We start from the raw sequence: 21,669 nt of genomic DNA, 5'->3' as shown, positions 1-21,669 counted from the left end.
TGCAAATCGGAAACGGAATTGGAATCGCAAATCGGATTTGCAGTGTGGAGGGAGCAGGGGAGGACTGGCCAGGGGGGAAGGGGGGAGGTCCCTAGGCCTTCACAAAGGACTAGAGGACATGATCTGCGCATGGAGGAAAAATGTTTCAGCCATTTATTTAGGAAAGGGTAAGAGTGATTAAGATGTGAAATGCATTACCACAGGAAGTAGTTATGGCAAATTCTATATCTGCATTTAGAGGGGGCTTAGATGCTTTCCTTGCATTGAAAGACATCCATGGCTACTAGGTAATGCCCAATGATGTTGATCCAAGGATTTTATCTGATTGTCATCTGGAGTCGGGAAGGAATTTTTTCCCTTTTGAGGCTAATTGGACCATGCCTTGTAAGGGTGTTTTGCCTTCCTCTGGATCAACAGGGATATGTGAGGGAGCAGGCTGGTGTTGTACTTTGTTTTCTGGTTGAACTCGATGGACGTATGTCTTTTTTCAACCCAAATAACTATGTAACTATGTTGGAACCCCATGTGGATTTTTATTTTTATTCACTATAATGCAGTGACATAATTACAAATCTTGATGTCCCAGCAAAATTTTGAAAAGGCCTCTCCAGCAGTTGTAAAAGTACCATGCACAGGTATTGCATGGCAGTTTTATGGGTGTTTATGCACATAGCACAGCATGCATTGTGCTCATATGTACCGGACCCGCATACTGCTTCTAAAGCGTGATACACAAATAGTCACAATAACATCTCATCTGCTCACTACTGTGTCATGTCATTCCTGCGATATCTGTTTCTTCTACCTAGAAATCACTACTGAACATGGCTTGTCCTTACCCCACCTTCCCAGCCTTTTGTGGTCAGTGACCAGTGAGCAGGTCAGGAGACTTGGAAATAATCATAAAGCTGGGCACCTCACAAAGAGTGGGAGAAAATTGGAGTAGAATGCGATTAATATAGTCATGAGAAATGTGCATGTTTACAATTGTGTGATTACAATAATGCCATCATGACACCCTACACCACCACCACCTTTTAGACTGCACAGGAAACTAAACTGTAACATGAGCACAACATAATGGCAGTCAACCAGAGACTTAAGAAAAGCATATGTTAATATTTATCACATACTTTCCCTTGAATTTCACTCAAAAACAATTTATGTAGGGTAAATTAACCATCTGCACTACAGAGCCTTAAAGGACAACTGTAATGAAACTATATATTTAGGCTGCCATATTTATTTCCTTACCAGTTGCCTGGCAACTCTGCTGAACATTTTGGCTGAAGTAGTGTCTGAATCACCACAGAAACAAGCGTGCAGCTAATCTTGTCAGATCTGCCAATATTGTCAGAAATGCCTGATCTGCTGCATGCTTGTTTAGGGTATATGGCTAAAAGTATTATAGGCAGAGAATCTGCAGGATAGCTAGGCAACTAGTATTGCTTAAAAGGAAATAAAAATGGCAGTCACCATATAACACTCATTACAGTTGTCCCTTAACCTCCTTAGCGGTAACCCCGTGTGTGACACGGGGTAAGCCGCCGGAGGGTGCCGCTCAGGCCCTGCTGGGCCGATTTGCTTAATTTTTTTTTTGCTGGACGCAGCTAGCACTTTGCTAGCTGCGCCAGCACCCCGATCGCCGCCGCCGCGCGCCCGATCGCCGCTATCCGGTGCGGCGCGCGGCCCCCCCCCCCCCAGACCCCGAGCGCTGCCTGGCCAATCAGTGCCAGGCAGCGCCGAGGGGTGGATCGGGTCTCCCAATGACGTCCCAACGTCGGTGACGTCGGTGACGTCATCCCGCCCCGTCGCCATGGCGACGGGGGAAGCCCTCCAGGAAATCCCGTTCTTTGAACGGGATTTCCTGATCGCCTATCGCCGGAGGCGATCGGCGGGGCTGGGGGGATGCCGCTGAGCAGCGGCTATCATGTAGCGAGCCCTCGGCTCGCTACATGATAAAAAAAAAAAATAAATTAAAAAAAACTGTTGCGCTTCCCCCTGGCGGTATTTTTCATACCGCCAAGGGGGTTAAAGCCCTCTGAACTGGGCTAATGCTGCCTAGTTCAGCACTGACATAATCTGTCTATTTTAGGCATGCTCGGAATTGCAATTTCCCGTTCCGCGGTAATTCTGCATTCCGCCGATCCGAGATTCCGTTTCACTCCGGCGGTATTCCGGATCAGTTCTGCAGAATTCCGCCAAAAAATTTTTAAAATCTCCTCCTCCTTCCAACCATCCTCTTATATCATCCTGTAGGGAATTACAGTTTTTCAAAACAGCTTATATACCATAGCTGGGATTTGAACCCAGGGCTCAGTGTGTAGTAGGGTCTTACCCACTAGTAGTAGTCTTACCCACTAGACCATCAACCACACTACATGCTAAAGCTGGCCTAGCATGTACCATTATGATCAATTCAATAGAAAAAGTAGCATGATTAAGGATTTGTACTGGGGATGCTAAAATTAAACTGCCATGAGCATACAGTTACACATGCAGAAAGTAACTCAAGAGTATTCCGTGTACTGTTGCCATAGTTGTGAAATATGAGCTTCCTGGACATTTTAGAAATGGGAAAAAAATGTTAACATTTAAATCATAAAATGTAATGTTTTTTTTTGTTTGTTCGTTTTTTTTAACGTAGTTACGGCTCAGAAAATTTGCATATGCAAAGAATATGGCAACTAATGTTGTTTGTTTGTACACTTGTCTTCTCAGGTTTTTGAGATCAAATTTGACAACAATGACTTTCCTCATGTAACATTTGATAAAGAAAGCATGGCTAAAGGTAATTTGTTTTAAAACCATATACTTATATTTCTATGAATTTGGTTTAAAGGGAACCCAATGTACGAGGGATATGGAGGCTACCATATTTATTTTCATTAAAACAATGCCAGTTGCCTGGCAGGCCTTTACTACATTTAGCCATAGACCCTAAACAAGTATGCAGCAGATCAGGTACTCTGACTCAGCTGACTCAGGTTTTACTGGATTAGCCGTATGCATGTTCCAGGGTTTTGACTCAGACCCTACTGCAGCCAAATAGTCCAACAGGGCTGCTAGGCAACTGGTATTGTTTACAAGGAAATAAATATGGCAGCCTCCATATCCCTCTCACCTCAGGTTCCCATTAAGTCCCAAACTTAGTTTTGTATTTTTGTCTTTGTCATTCTACTTTATATATTTCTGGATCTTAATTTGAGGGGAAAAATTACTACTTACAATTGATGCACAATTGTTTTAGTCAGCTAGTAAGCAGTCAGGGGCGTAACTAGAAATCACAGTGAAAATTTGGATTCCCCCCCCCAGGTGCCAAATAATTGTACTGGGGCAGCGTTTCACTATAACATAATTTTAATGAGCAAGCGTTTTACCCGGGGCACAGCTAAGGTTTTGGTGGCCCCAAACAGTCCATAACTTGAGGCCCCCATCCTTGAAACAATTAATGTGCTGCCTGTGGGCGTGGACAAAACATGGTGTGGGAGGAGCCAAATACTAGCAGTTTCTAGGCTAAATTGCACACAGGACGAGGGCATAAATGCCCCCCCCCCCACGTGGAGACAGGTATAGGTGCCCCCAGTGTAGGTAGCCCGTATAGTTGCCCCCAGTACAGGTTAGATAAGTAGGTGCCCACTGTATAGGTTAGATGGGTAAGTGCACACAGTATAGGTTAGATAGGTAGATACCCCTCAGTATAGGTTAGATAGGTAGATGCCCCAGTATAGATTAGATAGTTAGGTATCCCTCAGTATAGGTTAGATAGGTAGATGCCCTCAGTATAGATTAGATAGGTAGGTACCCCTCAGTATAGGTTAGATAGGTAGATGCCCCAGTATAGATTAGATAGTTAGGTACCCCTCAGTATAGGTTAGATAGGTAGATGACCCCAGTATAGATTAGATAGGTAGGTACCCCTCAGTATAGGTTAGATAGGTAGATGCCCCAGTATAGATTAGATAGTTAGGTACCCCTCAGTATAGGTTAGATAGGTAGATGCCCTCAGTATAGGTTAGATAGGTAGGTACCCCTCAGTATAGATTAGATAGGTATATTCCCCCAGTATAGATTAGGTAGGTAGGTGCACGCAATATAGGTTATATAGGTAGATGCCCCTAGTATAGATTAGGTAGGTGCACGCAGTATAGGTTAGATAGGTAGATGCCCCCAGTATAGAATAGATAGGTAGATACCCCTCAGTATAGGTAAGATAGGTAATGCCCCCAGTATAGATTAGATAGGAAGGTACCCCTCAGTATAGGTTAAGTAGATGCATGCCCCCAGTATAGGTTAGATAGGTATGTGTCTCCAGACAGTGGCGGGGGCCAGTGGGGACGGGCAGAGAGAAGTTTCCACTCACCTGGCTTCGTCCACACTGCCTCTGTTACCATAGCAACAGACGCCTCCGCCGGGACAGGAAGAAGATAGAGGCTGTGTGCAGAGGAAGCCAGGTGAGTTGAAACTTTGCTCTGGTTGCTGCCCCCGCCGCCGCACCCACCCTCCTGCCGCTCTGCCGCCAACCGCCAACAGCAGAGCGAGTCCCCCCTTCTTGTGAGGACCCAAGCCGGGGCATGGCTCACCTGTATGCTGGCGGCACCCCTACATTTCACCATAAAATAATCGTAATGCAGCAATGTTTCACCATAAAATAATCATAAAGTAGACAGCATTTCACCAGAAAATAGTCATAAAGTGGGCAGCATTTCACCAGAAAAAAATCATAAAGTGGGCAGCATTTCACCAGAAATTAATAATAAAGTGGGCAGAATTTCACCAGAAAATAATCGTAAAATTGGGCAGCATTTCACCAGAAAAAAAATTGTAAAGTGAGCAGCATTTCACCAGAAATGAATCATAAAGTGGGCTGCATTTCACCAGAATATAATCGTAAAGTGGGCAGCATTTCACCAAAAAATAATTGTAAAGTGAGCAACATTTCACCAGAAATTAATCGTAAAGTGGGCAGCATTTCACTAGAAAAAAATCGTAATGTGGGAAGCATTTCACAACAAAACAATCGTAATGTGGGCAGCATTTCACCAGGAAATAATACACCTACAAGAAAAATAATTTACTCTCCAGGCAGAAGTCTCCTCTCCCATCTGGCCTCTGGCGTGCACCTCCCCCAACGATCCTCCTGCAGCAAATCTCCTGCGCTGACAGGCAGAAAACAGGGCTACAGGAAGGTGGCACCCGAAGCCCTGTACTGGAGACAAAAATAGTCTCAAGTGCAGGGCTTTGGACACCATCTTCTTGTAGCCCTGCTCTGCCTGGTGAGCTGCGGGTTGCTGGGAAAGAACTGGCGCAGCATCTATTAGATGCCGCAGCAAGTTCAACACCCGCGGGGTCAACAACCGGGCTGCAGCGCTCCCCCGCACACGATGCCTGTGCCTCCCCAAAACAGCCCTGGGTGGGCCCCTGCGGCTGAGGTTGTTGCAGCCCCTATAGGTATACCCCTGTAAGCAGTGTTATAGATCAAGTGAATAGACTTGATACAAGAGATTTGGGCACTGACACTTGTCTATTGCCAGTTTTTTTTCAAGGGTGAGCAACCAGAGCTTCAATCACAGTAAAAATGGAACCAAAGACATAACAACAAAGTTGTTTAGGTGATACCTTTAACTGCTTGCTGACCGCGTTGGTTGAAATCTACTTCCTGCAGGTGGCTGCATGGCTCCAACAGCATGTAGATTTCAACTTGTTAGCCACGCGTTCCCACCGCTAACGTCGATTGCGCCACTCTGCCTCCGCCACAGGCCCCTCTCTATGCCGTCTCTATGATGGCAGAGGTCTGTGAGCTGCTTTCATTGGTTCCTGACCGCATGGTCACTGTGTGCCAATCACATTGGCTCACATTGATGGACAGGGCCAGGAGCCAATGAAAGCAGCTCCTGACCTGCGCACAGAACTTTGCCGTCATAGAGACAGCAGAGAGAGGGGCCTGCAGTGATGGGAGAATGGGGAGAGCGGTAGGTTTTTACATCTTTTCATTAAATCAGTTAAGCCACTAGCAAGCAAGAAAATATTAAGTAATAATTTTGATAGGAAAGTATCCGTCTTTGTACTATGTAACAAACGCCCAGTTATTAATGCACAAATGACAGTGCATTTCAACCACAGGTATGGGTGTAATGCAACATCACAATTATTAGCAATAGTAGGGTAATAAAGTATAGCAAAGCAAACCAATAGTGAAAAGAATAATCTTACTAATCAGATAAGGCTTTCATACATGCAGTACGTAACTCTGGCAGCCCACAAATATATAAAAAAACTTCTATAAGTTGCACACCCTGTCTGTGTCCCACACTACGAGGTGCCTTAAATGGTTTAGGAAAGGAAATGAGAGAATTGCATGCTAGTGCAGGAGGCAACTGATGGCAGGGAGTCACTACATGGGGTGGGCTGGAGCACAGTAAAATCTAAACTGGTTTCATTGGTGAAATCCATCTTCCTAAGCACAATCCCAGAAATCTCACTTTGCCAGTTCAAAAAAAATAAATAAATAAATAAAGCCAGCAGCAAGCAAGAAAATACTTTTCAAAGCACTTTTTTCAAATTACTGAGAAGTTATTTTAAATAGAAGATGAAAAGGTGAATTGAATAAGGGCCTAAATCGGTCTGCTCCACTTGGCTCCTACATATAAGTAAACACAAACATCTAGCCAGGGTGGGTGATCACATTTATGTTCGGTGAGGTGCCATTTAAACAATGGCAATTGCTTGCCTGTCCTGCTAAACCGGCACATCTAATACTTCAAATTACATATTCAAAATGAGGATGCAAATCAGGTACTCCAAGTATTTTCTGATCATATTGGCTGCTTGCTTGTCTCTTGGTTATGAGGCTTAGACATTACTGAAATCTAAAAGATTAGCAGGGCAGTCAAGCTGTTCTCATTTTTTAAAATGACAGAAATATGGCAGCTTCAGCAAGTATGACAGGCTGTCTCTTCTCTTCTGTGTCTGGTCAGCTTAACTTTTATTTGTGGTTTAACAAAACTGCACTATGCAACACTGTCCATCATCTTCATGTGAATTCATTCCTCTCAATCAGCTGAAAAAATGATACAGTAAAACAATACAAATCTGCACATAGACAGAGTCATTGTAGTATGCCAAGAACTTCACTCTGGCCACCTGGTGAATTCATCATTTTTTTTCTCTGAGCAATACATTTTCCTTTCTAATAATAAGTGACTTCTTTTGTTAAGGCAAGGACAATTTGAACTTAATAAATGTTAAGTCAACCTTATGATTTGTCATTTTATTTTCTTCTTTTCCTGTAGCTGGAGTCAGTATTTTCTGGCCATCTTCGTTCTTCTTGATTGTGTACACCAACAAAGGCCTTTACTTGGAGGTGCAACTCACACCAGTTATGCAGTTGTATATTATTTTAGACCCGACTTACAAGGAGAAAATGTGTGGTAATCATCAATCCTCAGAGAAAAAAATCTAAACCATATAGAACTGTACCTAAAAAAAGGTGTATTACATTTTGAAAGAGAATTCCAAGATGTGTTAAGTAAAAGTACTGTGCATCTGGAAAGTATTCACCACGCATCACTTTTTCCACATTTTGTTATGTTGCAACCTTATTTCTACACACAATACCCCATAATGATAGCACGAAAAAAAAGTTTACTTGAGATTTTTGCAAATTTAATAAAAATAAAAAGATTGAGAAAGCGCGTGTACTGTAGATAAGTATTCATAGCCTTTGCCATAAAGCTCAAAATTGTGCTCATGTGTATCCTTTTTCCCCTGATCATCCTTGAGTTTTTCTGCAGCTTAATTGGAGTCAACCTGTAGTAAATTCAGTTGATTGGACATGTTTAGTAGAGGTACACCTGTCTAAATATGGTTCCACAGTTGACAGTTCATGTCAGGGCACAAGCTCTAAAGTCAAAGAAATTGTCTGCAGACCTCCGAGACAGGATTGTCTCAAGGCTTAAATCTGGGGAAGGTTACAGAAAAATTCTGCTGCTTTGAAGGTCCCAATGAGCACAATGGCCTTCATCACCCATACGTGGAAGAAGTTCAAAACCACCAGGACTCTTTCTAGAGCTGGCCAGCAATCTAAACTGAGTGATCGGGGGAGAAGGGCCTCGGTTAGGGAGGCGACCAAGAACCAGATGGTCACTCTGTCAGAGCTCCAGAGGTCTTCTGTGGAGAAAGGTCTCCTCCAGTAGAGCCAGCACCATTGTTGCATTTAAAGCTCTTTTTTATGTCAAAATATCATGACAGTGACAGTAGCTAAGCCACTCCTTAGTAAAAGGCACATGGCAGCCCGTCTGGAGTTTGTCAAAAGGCACCTCAAGGACTCTGACCACGGAGAAACAAAATGCTCTGGTCTAATGAGTCAAAGATTGAACTCTTGGTGTGTATGCCAGGCATCACGTTTGGAGGAAACTATGCACTGCTTATCACCAGGTCAATACCATCCCTATAAATAAGCATGGTGGTAGCAGCATCATGCTGTGTGAATGTTTTTCGGTAGCAGGATCTGGGAGACTAGTCAGGATAAAGGGAAAGATGACTGAAGCAATGTATAGAGACATCCTGGATGAAAACCTGATCCAGAGTGCTCTTGAACTGGGACGACAGTCCTCTTTCAGCAGGACTACGACCCTAAGCATGGCAGCCATGATATTATAGGAGTGGCTTCAGGATAACTCTGTGAATGTCTTTGAGTAGCCCAGCCAGAGCCCAGACTTGAATTGGATTGATTCAACATCTTTGGAGAGATCTTAAAATGCCTGTGTACTGACGCTTCACATCCAATTTGATGGAGCTTAAGAAGTGCTGCAAAGAGGAATGAGCAAATCTGGCCAAGGATAGGCGTGCCAAGACTGTGGCATCATATTCAAAAAGACTTCAGGCTGTAATTGCTGCCAAAGGTGCATCAACAAAGTATTGAGCAAAGGCCGTGAATACTTATCTACACATGGTTTCTCCATTTTTTTTATTTTTAATAAATTTGCCCAAACTTCAAGTAAACCATTTTCACATTTTCATTATGGGGTGTTGTGTGTAGAAATCTGAGGGGAAAAATGAATTTAATCCATTTTGGAATCAGGCTGTAACATTGCTGTAAAATGGCTGTAAAAACTGATGTGCTGTGAATACTTTCCGGATGCACTGTATCCTAGTCACATCAGTTAATGTAGTGGACATTTGAAAACTGGTTTCCTTTGCTTATCTTGCTTATAATATGCTTTACAGATTGATGAAAACATCATATTTAGTATTGAAAACGCTGTGTAAGCCTGATATTAGATACATTTACTTTTTAACAATTTCTGTTGTGTTAAAACTGAAACGGTTTCTCTCAGGCATCCTTTTGCATTTAAAGATAGCTAATTTGCTTTTGTGGCTGTAAAAAAAATAATCTGATTTTTACGTTACCCTCAGACTCATTCAAACACTTGAGTCTGCTAACTGACTAGAGAGTTTAAAACTTTTTCAGATGATAACTTTTAAAGGACATATGAGAACAGAAAAAAACAGCAAATGTTATTCTTGTTCAGTTATCAATCTGACACAGGGAGTTCTTCCTTAAGGTTAATCTTAAAAATGAAACCAACATGTGTTTGGGCTCCCCCTGTGCAAAAACACACAATCAATTTGAAACAATACACACCAATACAGGTGGATATAGTAATGAAGAAGTACTCACAAAACTGGGTTTCTAGTCCAGCAACCATGGTGTACCCATGTGAAGAAATCTGTCTTCATTTAGGGTTTTGTCTGGGTCGCTCTGCAAAAGGAAAGGTGTAGAGTAAAAAACTGTTGCTAATAGAAGTCCTCTCTCAACGTGGGACCATTGGGAGGAGGTGCCCTTAATACTTAATAATAATGAAAAACAGTTTAAATGAGTAAGAAGCCAGGCTTATCTGAAAGATGCACTAAAATATGTTTAATAGCGATACACATGGGCAACATGTTTCATGGGTTATAACCGACTTTTGCAGGTCAATACAATATCAGAGAATGTGCAGCTTTTTGCTAAGGAACACCTGTATAGAGGAATAGGGATATACTGTAGGCAAATGTGAATCACAAATGGGGGTATTTGCTTCTATGTAAAAATCAGTATTGAGTTAGGTCAGTTGTTAGAAAGAAATCCCAATGTATAACATGCTGAGTGGCAGTTGTTGAATGAGGTAAAGAATTGAATAATCACAAAGGGAAAGAGTTCCGCTATCTAGCACTAATGTAAACAGAATCAGAATTATAAAAAAATTAAATCTAACAGTTTTATTAGGTATCAAATATTACACACATATGTTTAAAACATAACCAATGGCTAATGAAATGTTGTGAATATTACAGTCAAGATGGCACTAATTATTATATAAATTCCCTATTATTAAGGGGCCATCTGATTTTGCGTACACATCACACTGCCTATTTCCTTTGGCCTGGGGCTTTGTCCGTCGATTTTCCCCGCATGTATGCTTGTGTGGCTTTCGCCATTTGTGGTGTGCTAGTAGGTAGAGCATCAGGGACACGGTGGGGGGAGGGAGAGATGAGCGTTTGTCCCCCTGAGTAGTGTATCCCAGTGTGGCGTGCATATACAGAAGTGTCTACCTTCAGACTCATTCAAGCACATGACATCTATGCAGTTGAGGATGAAAAATCTTGAGAAACCACAGAAAAATTGTTGATCATTCCAAAAGTTTGTATCCAACTTTATTATATCAAAATTACAAATTTTTCGGATAGAAACTTTTTGTCAAAGTATGAATCCCCAGAGACAAAAAGTCAATAAATCACAGAAGATCACGTGATTTGACATTTTTTGGCATGGGATAATATACACTTTGTTTGAAAATTTTCAGGATCATCCGGTTCTTTTTAATGAATTGGTTCTTTTTTTATGAATCGGCTCATTTTACTTTGAAACTTTAAAATTGATTTTCTCAACAATTCCCAACAATTTTGGTGTTTCTACCATGTAAGGGGACTTTTCTATTAATCTTTAAAGTCGGCAGCCATTAAAGTCTATGGGCAAACCGAACTTTGAAAAAAAGTTCCCGGTTCTCTGCGAACGCGAACCACCAAAGTTCGCCTGGAACTGTTCGCCGGCGAACTGTTCGGCCCATCTCTATGCTCGGATACCCCTTTTTAAAATCCTAATTGAATTTGAATCCGGATACCCGAATCCGAACTTTTTGGTACCCGAATAGAATCGGATATCCGAACCCAGTATTCGGGATATCCGGTCGGATTTGTATATCCAGATAGAAAACCGGAAGTGGCCTTTAAATTGCTTCCAAAACGTTTTTTAGGGTAAATGAGGCATATAGCATCATGTTTTTTTTTTAAAGAGAAACACTAATTGATTATGTGGGGAGTTAAAATACAAAAAAAATGGCTATACATTAACACCTGGACTAGGTACCAGACAGTGGTCGTGCAGCGCACATTGTGTCCAAAGTCCAACCACACAACTGGGACATCACAGTTTTCAGCCCAGACACCTCCAAAAAATTATGCAGCAATTGTGTTTAGATAGTTCATCATGGCACCTAGTGTTGGTACCACGGCACAGGTAAAACATTAACCACTTGACGACCAGGGGATTTATGGCTGATCTGTGCTGCGTGGGCTCTCCAGCCCGCAGCACAGATCAGGATAGAGCCAGGGCGATCAGACTTACCCCCTTTTTTCCCCACTAGGGGGATGTCCTGCTGGGGGGGTCTGATCGCCGCCGGCTTGCTGCGCTTTGCGGGGGGGCTCTTCAAAGCCCCCCTCTGCAGCGTTCTCTGCGCTCCGTCCCTCTCCCCCCTGTGAGCTGCGCAGGACGGATATCCGTCCTGCGCATTGAAGGATAGGCTTCAGCGTATCATAGGCCGGCGATCCCCGGCCAGAGGCCGGGGATCGCCGATCTGCCTTACGGCGCTGCTGCGCAACAGCGCCGTAAGGATGTAAACAGCGGGAATTTCTTCCCCGCGTGTTTACAGTTTGCCGGCGAGCCGCGGTCGGCGGCTCTCCGGCTGTTCACGGAGACACCCTCCGTGAACGGACATGGAAAGGCCGCTCGAACGAGCGGCCGTTTCCATGGAAACCCGCAGACGACCAGCTTACGCCAATCGGCGTTAGCTGGTCATCAAGAGGTTAAAAAGGAGAGGTTCGAGGAAGTGGTCATCTTGCCGCAGTTGGGGCCTCCCTACAACTCGGACAGCACAGTTATCAGCCCAGACACCTCCAAAAAATTACACAGCAACTGTGTTTAGATAGTTCACCATGGCACTGTCAGATCTGTGGAGCTTACCTCCGCTACAATGGCCAGCAGCGTGTCTGCGACTTCCGAGTTGGCTGGCCGCGTTACTCGAGATGACGTCAGCGGCTCCTCAGCTGGGCTTCACTGGCGTGACACACAGGCACAGGAGGGTGGACGCACACGCTGTCAGCGGCGCACCTCTTATGCGCTTAGGAAGTGTGTCAGCTGACAGCCGGTCAGCTGACACGCATGGCTCCACCTCCAGATCCGGATTGGCTGAGTAGGTTAGGGGTGTGTTGTTCGGTTTACCCGGGCTTCTTAAGGGTTGTGCTGACACTTACTCAATATCTGCTCTAGCTAACACTTTGCAGTGAAGGCTTCAGACCTTAGTCAGTCCATGTGTGGCTTGAACCGGCAGGACCCCGGGGATTCCATACTAGCTCGGCTTATTATTGTTGATATTACTGTGTTTGACTTCTGCCCGTTTATCTGACTTCTCTTTGCCTTGCGATTCTGTACCTCTGCCTATCTGATTTGTTGCCAACCTCTGCCTGAATGCTTACTCTGATCTTGCCTGCCGATTTTGTACTTCACCGATCAGATCTGTTGCCGACTTGTTTTGTCTGACTATTCTCATACCTGTATTGCAGTGTCAGTTATGCCTTCACTGAGACTGTCTATAACTATATGGCGTCTCCCTTCAGGGAGTCTCTGATATCTGTCTGTCTGTTAGTGCCCTCACTCAATAGCAGAATCGTTACAGGCACCTTGTGTTGGTACCACAGCACAGGTAAAACATTAAAAAGGAGAGGTTCCAGGAAGCGGTCGTACTGCTGCAGTTGGGGCTTCCCCACAACTCGGACAGCACAGTTATCAGCCCAGATAAGACACCTAATGTTGGTACCACAGCTGTAAAAAAAAAATTTGAACCAGGCTTATTAGTCAAGACTGAGCCTGGAGGTTGTGGTGGTAAAGGGTGGTAAGGCCGGCATAGTGTTTCCTGGCCACTTCATGTCCCCCTCTTGCCAACAACAGGGGCCAGAAATTCACCAACCAGACTGGGTGGACAGACGAGAGCGATTCTCGGTGAACACGCCACCGGCCGCACTGAAGCATCTCTCGGACAGCACGCTGGAAGGCAGGCAGGACAAGCACTTCTAGGGCGTCCTGTCCCAGCTCACTCCAAATATCAAGGTGCTTGACACAGTAATCCAAGGGGTCCACAGGGGTGTCTGTGTCAAGCCCGCTGTAAGACCCCATGTAGTCTGCCACCATCCAGGTCAGGTGCTGGTTCTGGCTTTGAGAGCCAGATGCTGCTGCAGGCACCTCCTCTGTAGGCAGCTGTACTGGCGTGGTGTAGAGCGCCTTTGTAAGAGACAGCAGGTTTGTTGGGTGTCTGCTGCCGCTGGACGCAGGCACCTGCTGCTGTGCTGGCTAGACTGTGACAGCAGGGGGGGGGGGGGTGGGAGGCTGGGGGAAGGCTTCCTCCAATCGCTGAACCAGATTCCGCTGCAACTCTCTCATTCTGCGCACAGGGTCTCCTCCTACAGGCAGGAACTGAGCCAACTTCCCTTTTAGCCGTGGGTCTAGCATCACGGTCAGTGGTGCTCATCCAGATTCCAGATATCCGGGTAACCCAGATAGCCAAACTTTTCAACGCTACCTGACCGGATTTGGATTCTGGATATCTGGGCTGAAATCTGCATAGCACTATGTGGATATTTGGTCGCATACCCGGATATCCGTGGATATCCGGTCGGACATCCGGATACTGTAACTAAGGAGATGACGTCCCTGATGTCATTGAGCCAATCAGAGGGCTCCCAGCAGAGCAACCAACCACAGAGGGGAACTCTGGCCAGCCCCCCCTGTATATAAAGCAGCGGCCATTTTAGGGGAACTCGTCCTTGCTTTGTGACTGCACACTGAGACACATCAGTGCTGTTTGGCTAAAGCAAGTGCATTCTACTGTATTAAACCCAGCATTTTTACACATAAACACCTGTACTATACCACTCTTTTATTGTTGTTTAGCTAGCTTATTGTATTGTGATTTTAGTTAGTGTGTGTGACAGTCTCTGGTGCTGCAGCAGCTCTAGGTCCTGTCTGTGTTTGTGTGTGTGCTGTTTGTGCACACAGGACAGGCCTGTGCTGTATTGCCTTAGCTACAGTATAGTTTAGGGCATAGGGATTACTGTGTTTTTGTGTAGTTATTACTGCAGTGCTTAGTTGTTAGAGACTAGTACTGTGTCTGTGTTAGCTACAGATCACTGCTTTTCTTCCGCTCTGGTGATTGTCAGTATGTGTGTCAGATAGACCGTCCGTTAGTGTGCACACTGTTTTTTTCTTCTACTCAGTTGTCTGTCACCCCCCCCTTCCCCCCCCCCCTGCTGATTCATCAAAGTCCAACACCAATTTTAATCTATTGCACGTACCCCACATCCATCTGGTGACATCATCATCCCACAAACTTGCACTCTGTCTGCTGGCACTGGCACCCGGGGGAAGGGCATCAAGGGCAAGAAGAGAGGGAACATTGCTGGCACCTTCACCACCAGCAGTTTTGCCACACCAGTGTCCATTCCGCCGCTAGCCATTGGCCGTGGACGCACTGGGCGCCCAGCTGATAGGGGGAGTTACGCTGCACAGGTGCAGCAGCGTGTAGCGGCCATTTTTCAGAATGGTCGGCGCCGCAAATTGTAGGAGAAAGACGCTAAGCCTGTGATGCAGCTGATGGTGGATGAGCAGGCCACCACCAGCTCTACAACAGACACCTCCACCCCCACCACCACTCCTGTTTGCAGGAGCAGCAGCAGCCACCCAGCAGTGCATGGGGACTCGTCGGTCATCATGTCGACCCCAGCGGACAGCCTATCCTCAGTCAGCGCGCTCTGTAGTCCAGACACCGCGAGCGCAATCAGTGCTGTTACCACTGACTTTGAGCAGGACATTCTGGGTGCACTGGGTTTTGCGGAGGAGTCAAAGATGTTGACAGTGATAGTTGGGGTGGATTCCTTGCCTGAGGTGTCAGCAGAAGAGGAGTTTGGGGGGTCAACAACATCCCAGCAGTTGTTTGAGGAGGGGGAGTATGATGCTGATAATGATAAGATGAAGGAATGTGACTACCAGCCATCCGTGGGTCTGCATCCGTGGGTCTGGCATGGAGGATCAGCATCGCTGACATTGGCAGGAGCAGCAGTGGGCGTGGAATGCGGGACCCACAGCCTGCTGCTTTATCTTCTGCCGCTACCACCGGCCGCACCACTCAACCCCAGGCCCCAACCACCGCAGGGCCAACCACCGCAGGGAGAAAAAAAGCAGCAGCCGACCAATCAGGGCGTAAGGGTAAATTCCAATCCCCAATATGGCAGTTTTTTGATCTGCCCTCAATGGAAAGCAAGTTTGTGACTTGTAACGTGTGCCAGGTGAAGCTGAACAGAGGTTGCAACCCCTCCAACTACGGCACCTCCAGCTTCATCAACCACCTGGCCAACAAACATCATCACGAGCATCAGGAGTTCAAGAAGCTGAAGGAAGCTGGCGCTGGCAGTGTTCCTCCGACCAATACCCACCAGAACCCCCTTTACCAGTGCTGCTCCTGCCGACACTGAGGCCTCTTCAGGCAGCCAGTCCTCCTCAGTGGTCCCCTCTGCTCCCTCCTCCTTTTCCTGTGCAACCAAAAAATGCCACCAGACCCTTTTGACCGAGTCCTTTGTGGTCAGGGCTCAGCCTCCCAGCAGCCATCGCGTCCGCCAGCTGAACGGCCTGCTTGCCCAGGCCATGTCCTCCCAGCTCCTCCCGTACTCCTTTGTGCAGGAGGGAAGCGACACGCGTGCACTCCTACAGAGCGCAGCACCGGATTGGCCACTACCCAGCTGGCACTACTTTTCACGCACGGCCATCCCAGCACTGCAGCGCTTTGCGATGGCCAACGCGGAGCGTGGGCTGGATCATGTGGTGGGTGAGCGGGTCCATGTTACCATGGACTCCTGGAGCAGCAGGTTCGGGACAGGCTACTATCTGTCCTTCACGGCGCACTGGGTCAGTTTGGTGGAAAGGGGTGAGGAGGGGACTGCAGCATCGGGCACAGCAGCAATCCAGTGGGTGGTGCCACCCCGCAGCAGGGTCAGGGGAAGTGCAGCAGGTTCCTCACATCCGGTTCCACCCTCCGGCAAGCCCACCATCGCCAAATTCCCCGCCTCAGCAGCAGTGTGAAGGCCCGCCACTGCCAAGTGCTGCTGGAGATGGTCAGCCTGGGGAAGGCCAAGCTGATGGCAGACCACGTCCTGGTCAAACTCTAAGACCAGGAGAGGAGTTGGCTGACCCCCAGAGGCCTCAGAGTCGGAGAAGTGGTGTCCAGCAATGGGGCCAACCTGGTTGCTGCCATCCACCAGGGAAACCTCACCCACAACCCCTGTCTGGCCGACATCCTGAACCTGGTGGTGCAGAAATTTGTGAGCACCTACCAGGGGATGGAGCCACTTTTGAAAGCGGCTCGGAAGATGGTGGGTTATTTCTGCCGCTCGGGCGGTGCCTCAGCGGCCCTGGAAGCTGTGCAGCTGGAGCTGAACCTCCCATGGCACCGGTTTGGTATTGATGTTGCAACACGATGGAACTCCACCCTGGCCATGTTAGAGCATCTGGTTGAACAGAGGCAGGCTGTCAACCACTACCTGGCCAGAGCCACCGCGGATGCCACCATGTTCGGGACCGGCACCACCCACCTCTCGGACATCATCCTGAATGCAGAGTGGGAAAAAGGCAGCTGGTGTGCTTGGTGCTGGCACCCTTCCTGGAGGCCACCAACATGGTCAGCCAGGATCGTGCGTCGGTGTGTGAGTGGGTGACCATGGTGTGCATGCTGGACAAGGCCCTCGATGCTCTGCTGGAAGTGGGAGAGGCAGCCTTGATCCAGCAGGAGCAGCAGCAGCAATCTTCACAGTCCACCTCTGTGCGTCAGGAGGAGGAGGTTGAGGAGTTGGAGGTCCCTGACCTTGAAGATGAGGGGGCACGGTCGAGTGCAGCTGCAGTGGTGCGGGGGTGGAGTGAGTAGGGGGGGGCTCAGGAATCAGAGGAAGATGACAGCATTGGGGCTGATGTCAGCAGAGATGGCAGCCCTCTTCCCCATGGTAGCACACATGCTGCAGAGCCTGCGCAGTGACTAAAGAGTGAAGCAGATGCGTGCTCGGGAGGACATGTGGATCACCCTGATGCTGGACCCACGGCTGAAGGGGAAGCTGCATCAGTTCCTGCCTGCAGGAGGAGACACTGTGCGGTGAATGAGGGACTTGCAGTGGTCAATGGTTCAGTGCTTGGAGGAAGCCTTCCCCCAGAGTTCCCCCCCCCCCCCTGCTGTCACAGTCCAGCCAGCACAGCAGCAGGTGACTGCGTCCATCAGCAGCAGGCGCCCATCAAACCTGCTGTATCTCACAAAGGCGCTGTACGCCACGCCAGTACAGCTGCCGACTGAGGAGGTGCTTGCAGCAGCATGTGGCTATCAAAGCCAGAACCAGCGCCTGACCTGGATGGTGGCAGACTACATGGGGTCCTACAGCGGGCTTGAGAGCGACACCCCTGTGGACCCCTTGGATTACTGGGTCAAGCACCTGGATATTTGGAGCAAGCTGGCGCAGTACGCCCTGGAAGTCCTCGCTTGCCCCCCTTCCAGCGTGCTGTCCGAAAGGTGTTTCAGTGCGGCCGGTGGCGTGGTCACCGAGAAGCACTCTCGTCTCTCCACCCAGTCTGTGGACAGACTGACGTTTCTGAAAATTAACCAGGCTTAGGTGGTTGGTGAATTCCTGGCCCCTGTTATAGACACAACCTCTCCGACTCTCAGGCCTCTGGGGGTCAGCCAACTCCTCTCCTGCTCCCTCAGGTAGCGAAGCACGTTGGCTGCCGTGAGATTATTCTTCACCAGACTGACCATCTCCAGCAGTGCTTGGTAGTGGCGGGCCTTCACGCTGCTGCTGAAGCTGGGGTGTTTGGCGATGGGTTTGCCGGAGGATGGAACCGGATCAGAGCTGGAACCTGCTGCACTTCCCCTGACCCTGCTGCGGGGTGGCACCACCCACTGGGTTGATGATGCTGATGCTGTGCCCGGTGCTGCTGTCCCCTCCTCACCCCCTTCCACCAAGCTGACCCAATGTGCGTTGAAGGACAGATAGCAGCCTGTCCCTAACCGGCTGCTCCGCGAGTCCATAGTGACATGAACCCGCGCACCCACTACATGATCCAGGCCACGTTTCACGTTGGCCATCGCGAAGCAGTGCAGTGCAGGGATGGCCGTGCGTGAAAAGTAGTGACGGCTGGGGATTGGCCAATCCAGTGCTGCGCACTGCAGGAGCGCATGCATCTGGCTCCCCTCCTGCACAAACGAGTACGGGAGAAGCTGGAAGGACATGGCCCATGCAAGTAAGCCGTTCAGCTTGCGTATGCGTCAGCTGCCGGGAGGCTGAGCCCTGACCACAAAGGATTTGCTCAGCAGGGTCTGGTGGTGTTTTTGGCTTGCACGGGAAGCCGAGGAGGGAGCAGAGGAGACCACTGAGAACTGGCTGCCTGAACAGGCCGCAGTGTCGGCAGGAAAGGCAGAGGGGGTTATGGAGCTCTTACCACTGCCAGCGCCAGCTTCCTTCAGCCTCTTGAACGCCTCATGCTCACGTTTGTGTTTTTTTGACAGATGGTTGATGAAGCTGGAGGTGCCATAGTTGGAGGGGTTACAACCTCTGCTCAGCTTCACATGGCACACATTACAAGTGACAAACTGACTGTCCACTAAGGGCAGATTAAAAAACTGCCAGATTGGCTGCCAAAATTTTCCCTTACGCCCTGAATGGGATGCTGCTGCTGATTTTCTCCCTGTGGTGGTTGGGGCCTGGGGTTGAGTAGTGCGGCTAGTGGCAGAAGATGAAGCAGCAGGCTGCGGGTCCTGCATTCCACGCCGACTGCTGCTCCTTCCAATGTCTGCAATGGTGATCCTCCATCCAGACCCACTGACGCATCCTCCTCCTTAGAGTCCGAGCTGACATCCCCCTTCTGTGGATGGTAGTCCTGGTCCTTCACCTCGTCATTAACATCATACTCCCCCTCCTCAAACAACTGCTGGGATGATGATCCCGCCCCAAACTCCTCTTCTGCTGACACATCATGGACGGACTCCCCCACCCCCCCAACAACCACCGTCAACATCTGAGACTCCTCCACATAGCCCGTTGTGCTCATCCACCATCAGCTGCATCACAGGCTAGGCATCTTTCTCCTCCAATTTGCACCGCCGACCCTGCTGGAAAATGGCCGCTACACGCTGCTGCACCTCTGCAGCGTGACTCCCCCTAACAGATGGACGGCCAGTGGCTAGCGGCGGAATGGAGACTGATGCGGCAGAACAGCTGATGGAGGCCGCAATGTTGCTACCTCTCCTCTTGGCCTTGCTGACCCTCCCCCGCCTGCCAGTGCCAGCAGACCTAGTACAAAATATGTGTTCTTGATGTCACAGATGATGTGGGGTACTTGTACTTTATTAATATCGGGCTTGGAGTTTGAATAAAATCAGCACAGAGTGACAGACAGCAGAGTAGAAGACACACTGACACTGCTCAGCAGCACTGCAGTAATCTGTAGTAGCTAACCCAGTACTACTCTCTAACAACTAACTAGCACTGCAGTAACTACACAATAACACAGTAATCCTACCTATACTGTAGCTAGCTAAGGCAATAGCAGGCCAGCAGCAGGAGGCCTGGACTGTGCACAGCACACACACAGACACAGGAACTAACTAGCAGCTGCTGCAGCTCAGAGTCTGACTGACTGACACTGACAAATTACACAGGCTAGCTAACTATATAAAAGAATATAACAGTAGTGTTGTGAAGGTGTTTCCACTCAAAAAACGCTGGGTTTAACAGTGTGATAGTGCACTTGCTTAGCCAAACAGCACTGGAGAATGTCTCTCAGTGAGCATTCGCAAGCAAGGACGAGATTCATCATGGCACCCCTCCTTATATACAGGAGGGGCTGGCCAGGCTTCCCCTCTGTGATTGGTTGCTTGGGCTTAGGCTGGGAGCCCGCTGAGTGGCTAAATGACATCATGGACATCATCTCCATGGTTGCAGTATGCGGATTCGGATATCCAAACTCCGTATCCTACCACATTCCGGATTTCAGATAGATATCCACATTAACTCGGATAGCGCTATTCGGATTTGCACGGATATCCGGAATCCAAATCCGGATTCGAATAGTGGAAAAAATTCTGATTATCTGGGTAGTTCGGGTACCCGAATATTGGATGAGCATCACAGAGGCGCTTATCGTGACCTTGAAACTGTGTGTACTCCTATTTTTTGTTGCCTGAGGAAGCTGGAATATACCTGCAAAACGCATTGCAGCCGTTTCAGGGGTTTTCACCACTGCCTCCTAAGCAATTTTAAAAGTTGTAAGAATTGATTGTATCCTGTTGGCGCCTCTGTTCTTCGTTACGTTATAATTGATATCCACCCCTGGTGAAGGGGGATACCCCTTTATCCCTCCTGTCTACATAGAGTGACGTCTTAATCCTGAGTGAGGACAGGCTAATCTCCTCACCTGCCTGTCCAGTGGTTACTTGGAGGTAACCCTGGTTTGTGAGTATATATTATACTAGTTTCATTTACCCAATTGTAAATACTTACTACACTATATTGGGCTCACGGTTCTCTTATTACATATCCCTGTTCATTATATCATGCATGAACTGATTTTCAAGGCGTAGAAGGGAAGATCCCCCTTTGTTGTGCAAAGTGTTGCTTGCAGTGGTGTAACTCACACCACCATTGGATTCTGAAGCAAAGCAGAGCAATTCCCTGGTTATGTTTTGGCAGTCACTGACTAATTAAACATTGGCTGATACCAGCATATAATGGCATTTTAGAAAATTGTGTGCTCCAGACAATGGGGGTGATTCACAAAACTTTTCTCATAAATTATCTCTCCTCACTTATTGTTCACCTTTTAACTATAAAAAGAGATTTGCAGCACTATTTCCAAGCAACAAAATCACTCAAAACAAGCTGTTCCTGATTAAAGTGATTACTATTTTACATTTATCACCTTAAAGTGGCTATACATCTGTCGATTTTGTGGCCGACCATCTAATTTGAATATTATGGAAATGGATAAAAATTGGTCCTGCAACAAGCATGCCAATCTACGATACGACCAATTTTGTGCTGTAATTGGTCAAATGTGACGATTGGACATGCTAGTAAATCTCGGGCCGCCATGGTTGATCGGGTGTGTGGCAGTAATGGTGTGCAATATTGCAATGACTGACAATTGCGATAGAACCTCCTGCTGCTGTTCCCCCAAGTGATAGATGTGCCCTTGGTGCCATGCATGAAGATACTTAACCTATCTACTTAGTGTCCGTGCTGTACTTCTACATTTGAGTCCCACATGAT

The 21,669-nt window shown here is 47.6% G+C and overlaps 1 protein-coding gene across 1 annotated transcript in view; it reads left to right on the top strand.

Moving 5' to 3' along the window:
* Positions 1–21,669, top strand: part of LOC137537707 (mucin-5AC-like) — a 535,576-nt gene that overhangs the window by 204,390 nt on the left and 309,517 nt on the right. Inside the window, exons 12-13 of the mRNA XM_068259643.1 lie at positions 2,722–2,791; positions 7,293–7,430. Coding sequence (XP_068115744.1) covers positions 2,722–2,791; positions 7,293–7,430 — 208 coding nt within the window. The remainder of the gene's footprint in view (positions 1–2,721; positions 2,792–7,292; positions 7,431–21,669) is intronic.

The sequence above is a fragment of the Hyperolius riggenbachi genome, chromosome 11 (assembly GCF_040937935.1).
Source record: "Hyperolius riggenbachi isolate aHypRig1 chromosome 11, aHypRig1.pri, whole genome shotgun sequence".
Lineage (NCBI taxonomy): Eukaryota > Metazoa > Chordata > Amphibia > Anura > Hyperoliidae > Hyperolius > Hyperolius riggenbachi.
This window is presented reverse-complemented; position numbering and strand designations above follow the sequence as displayed.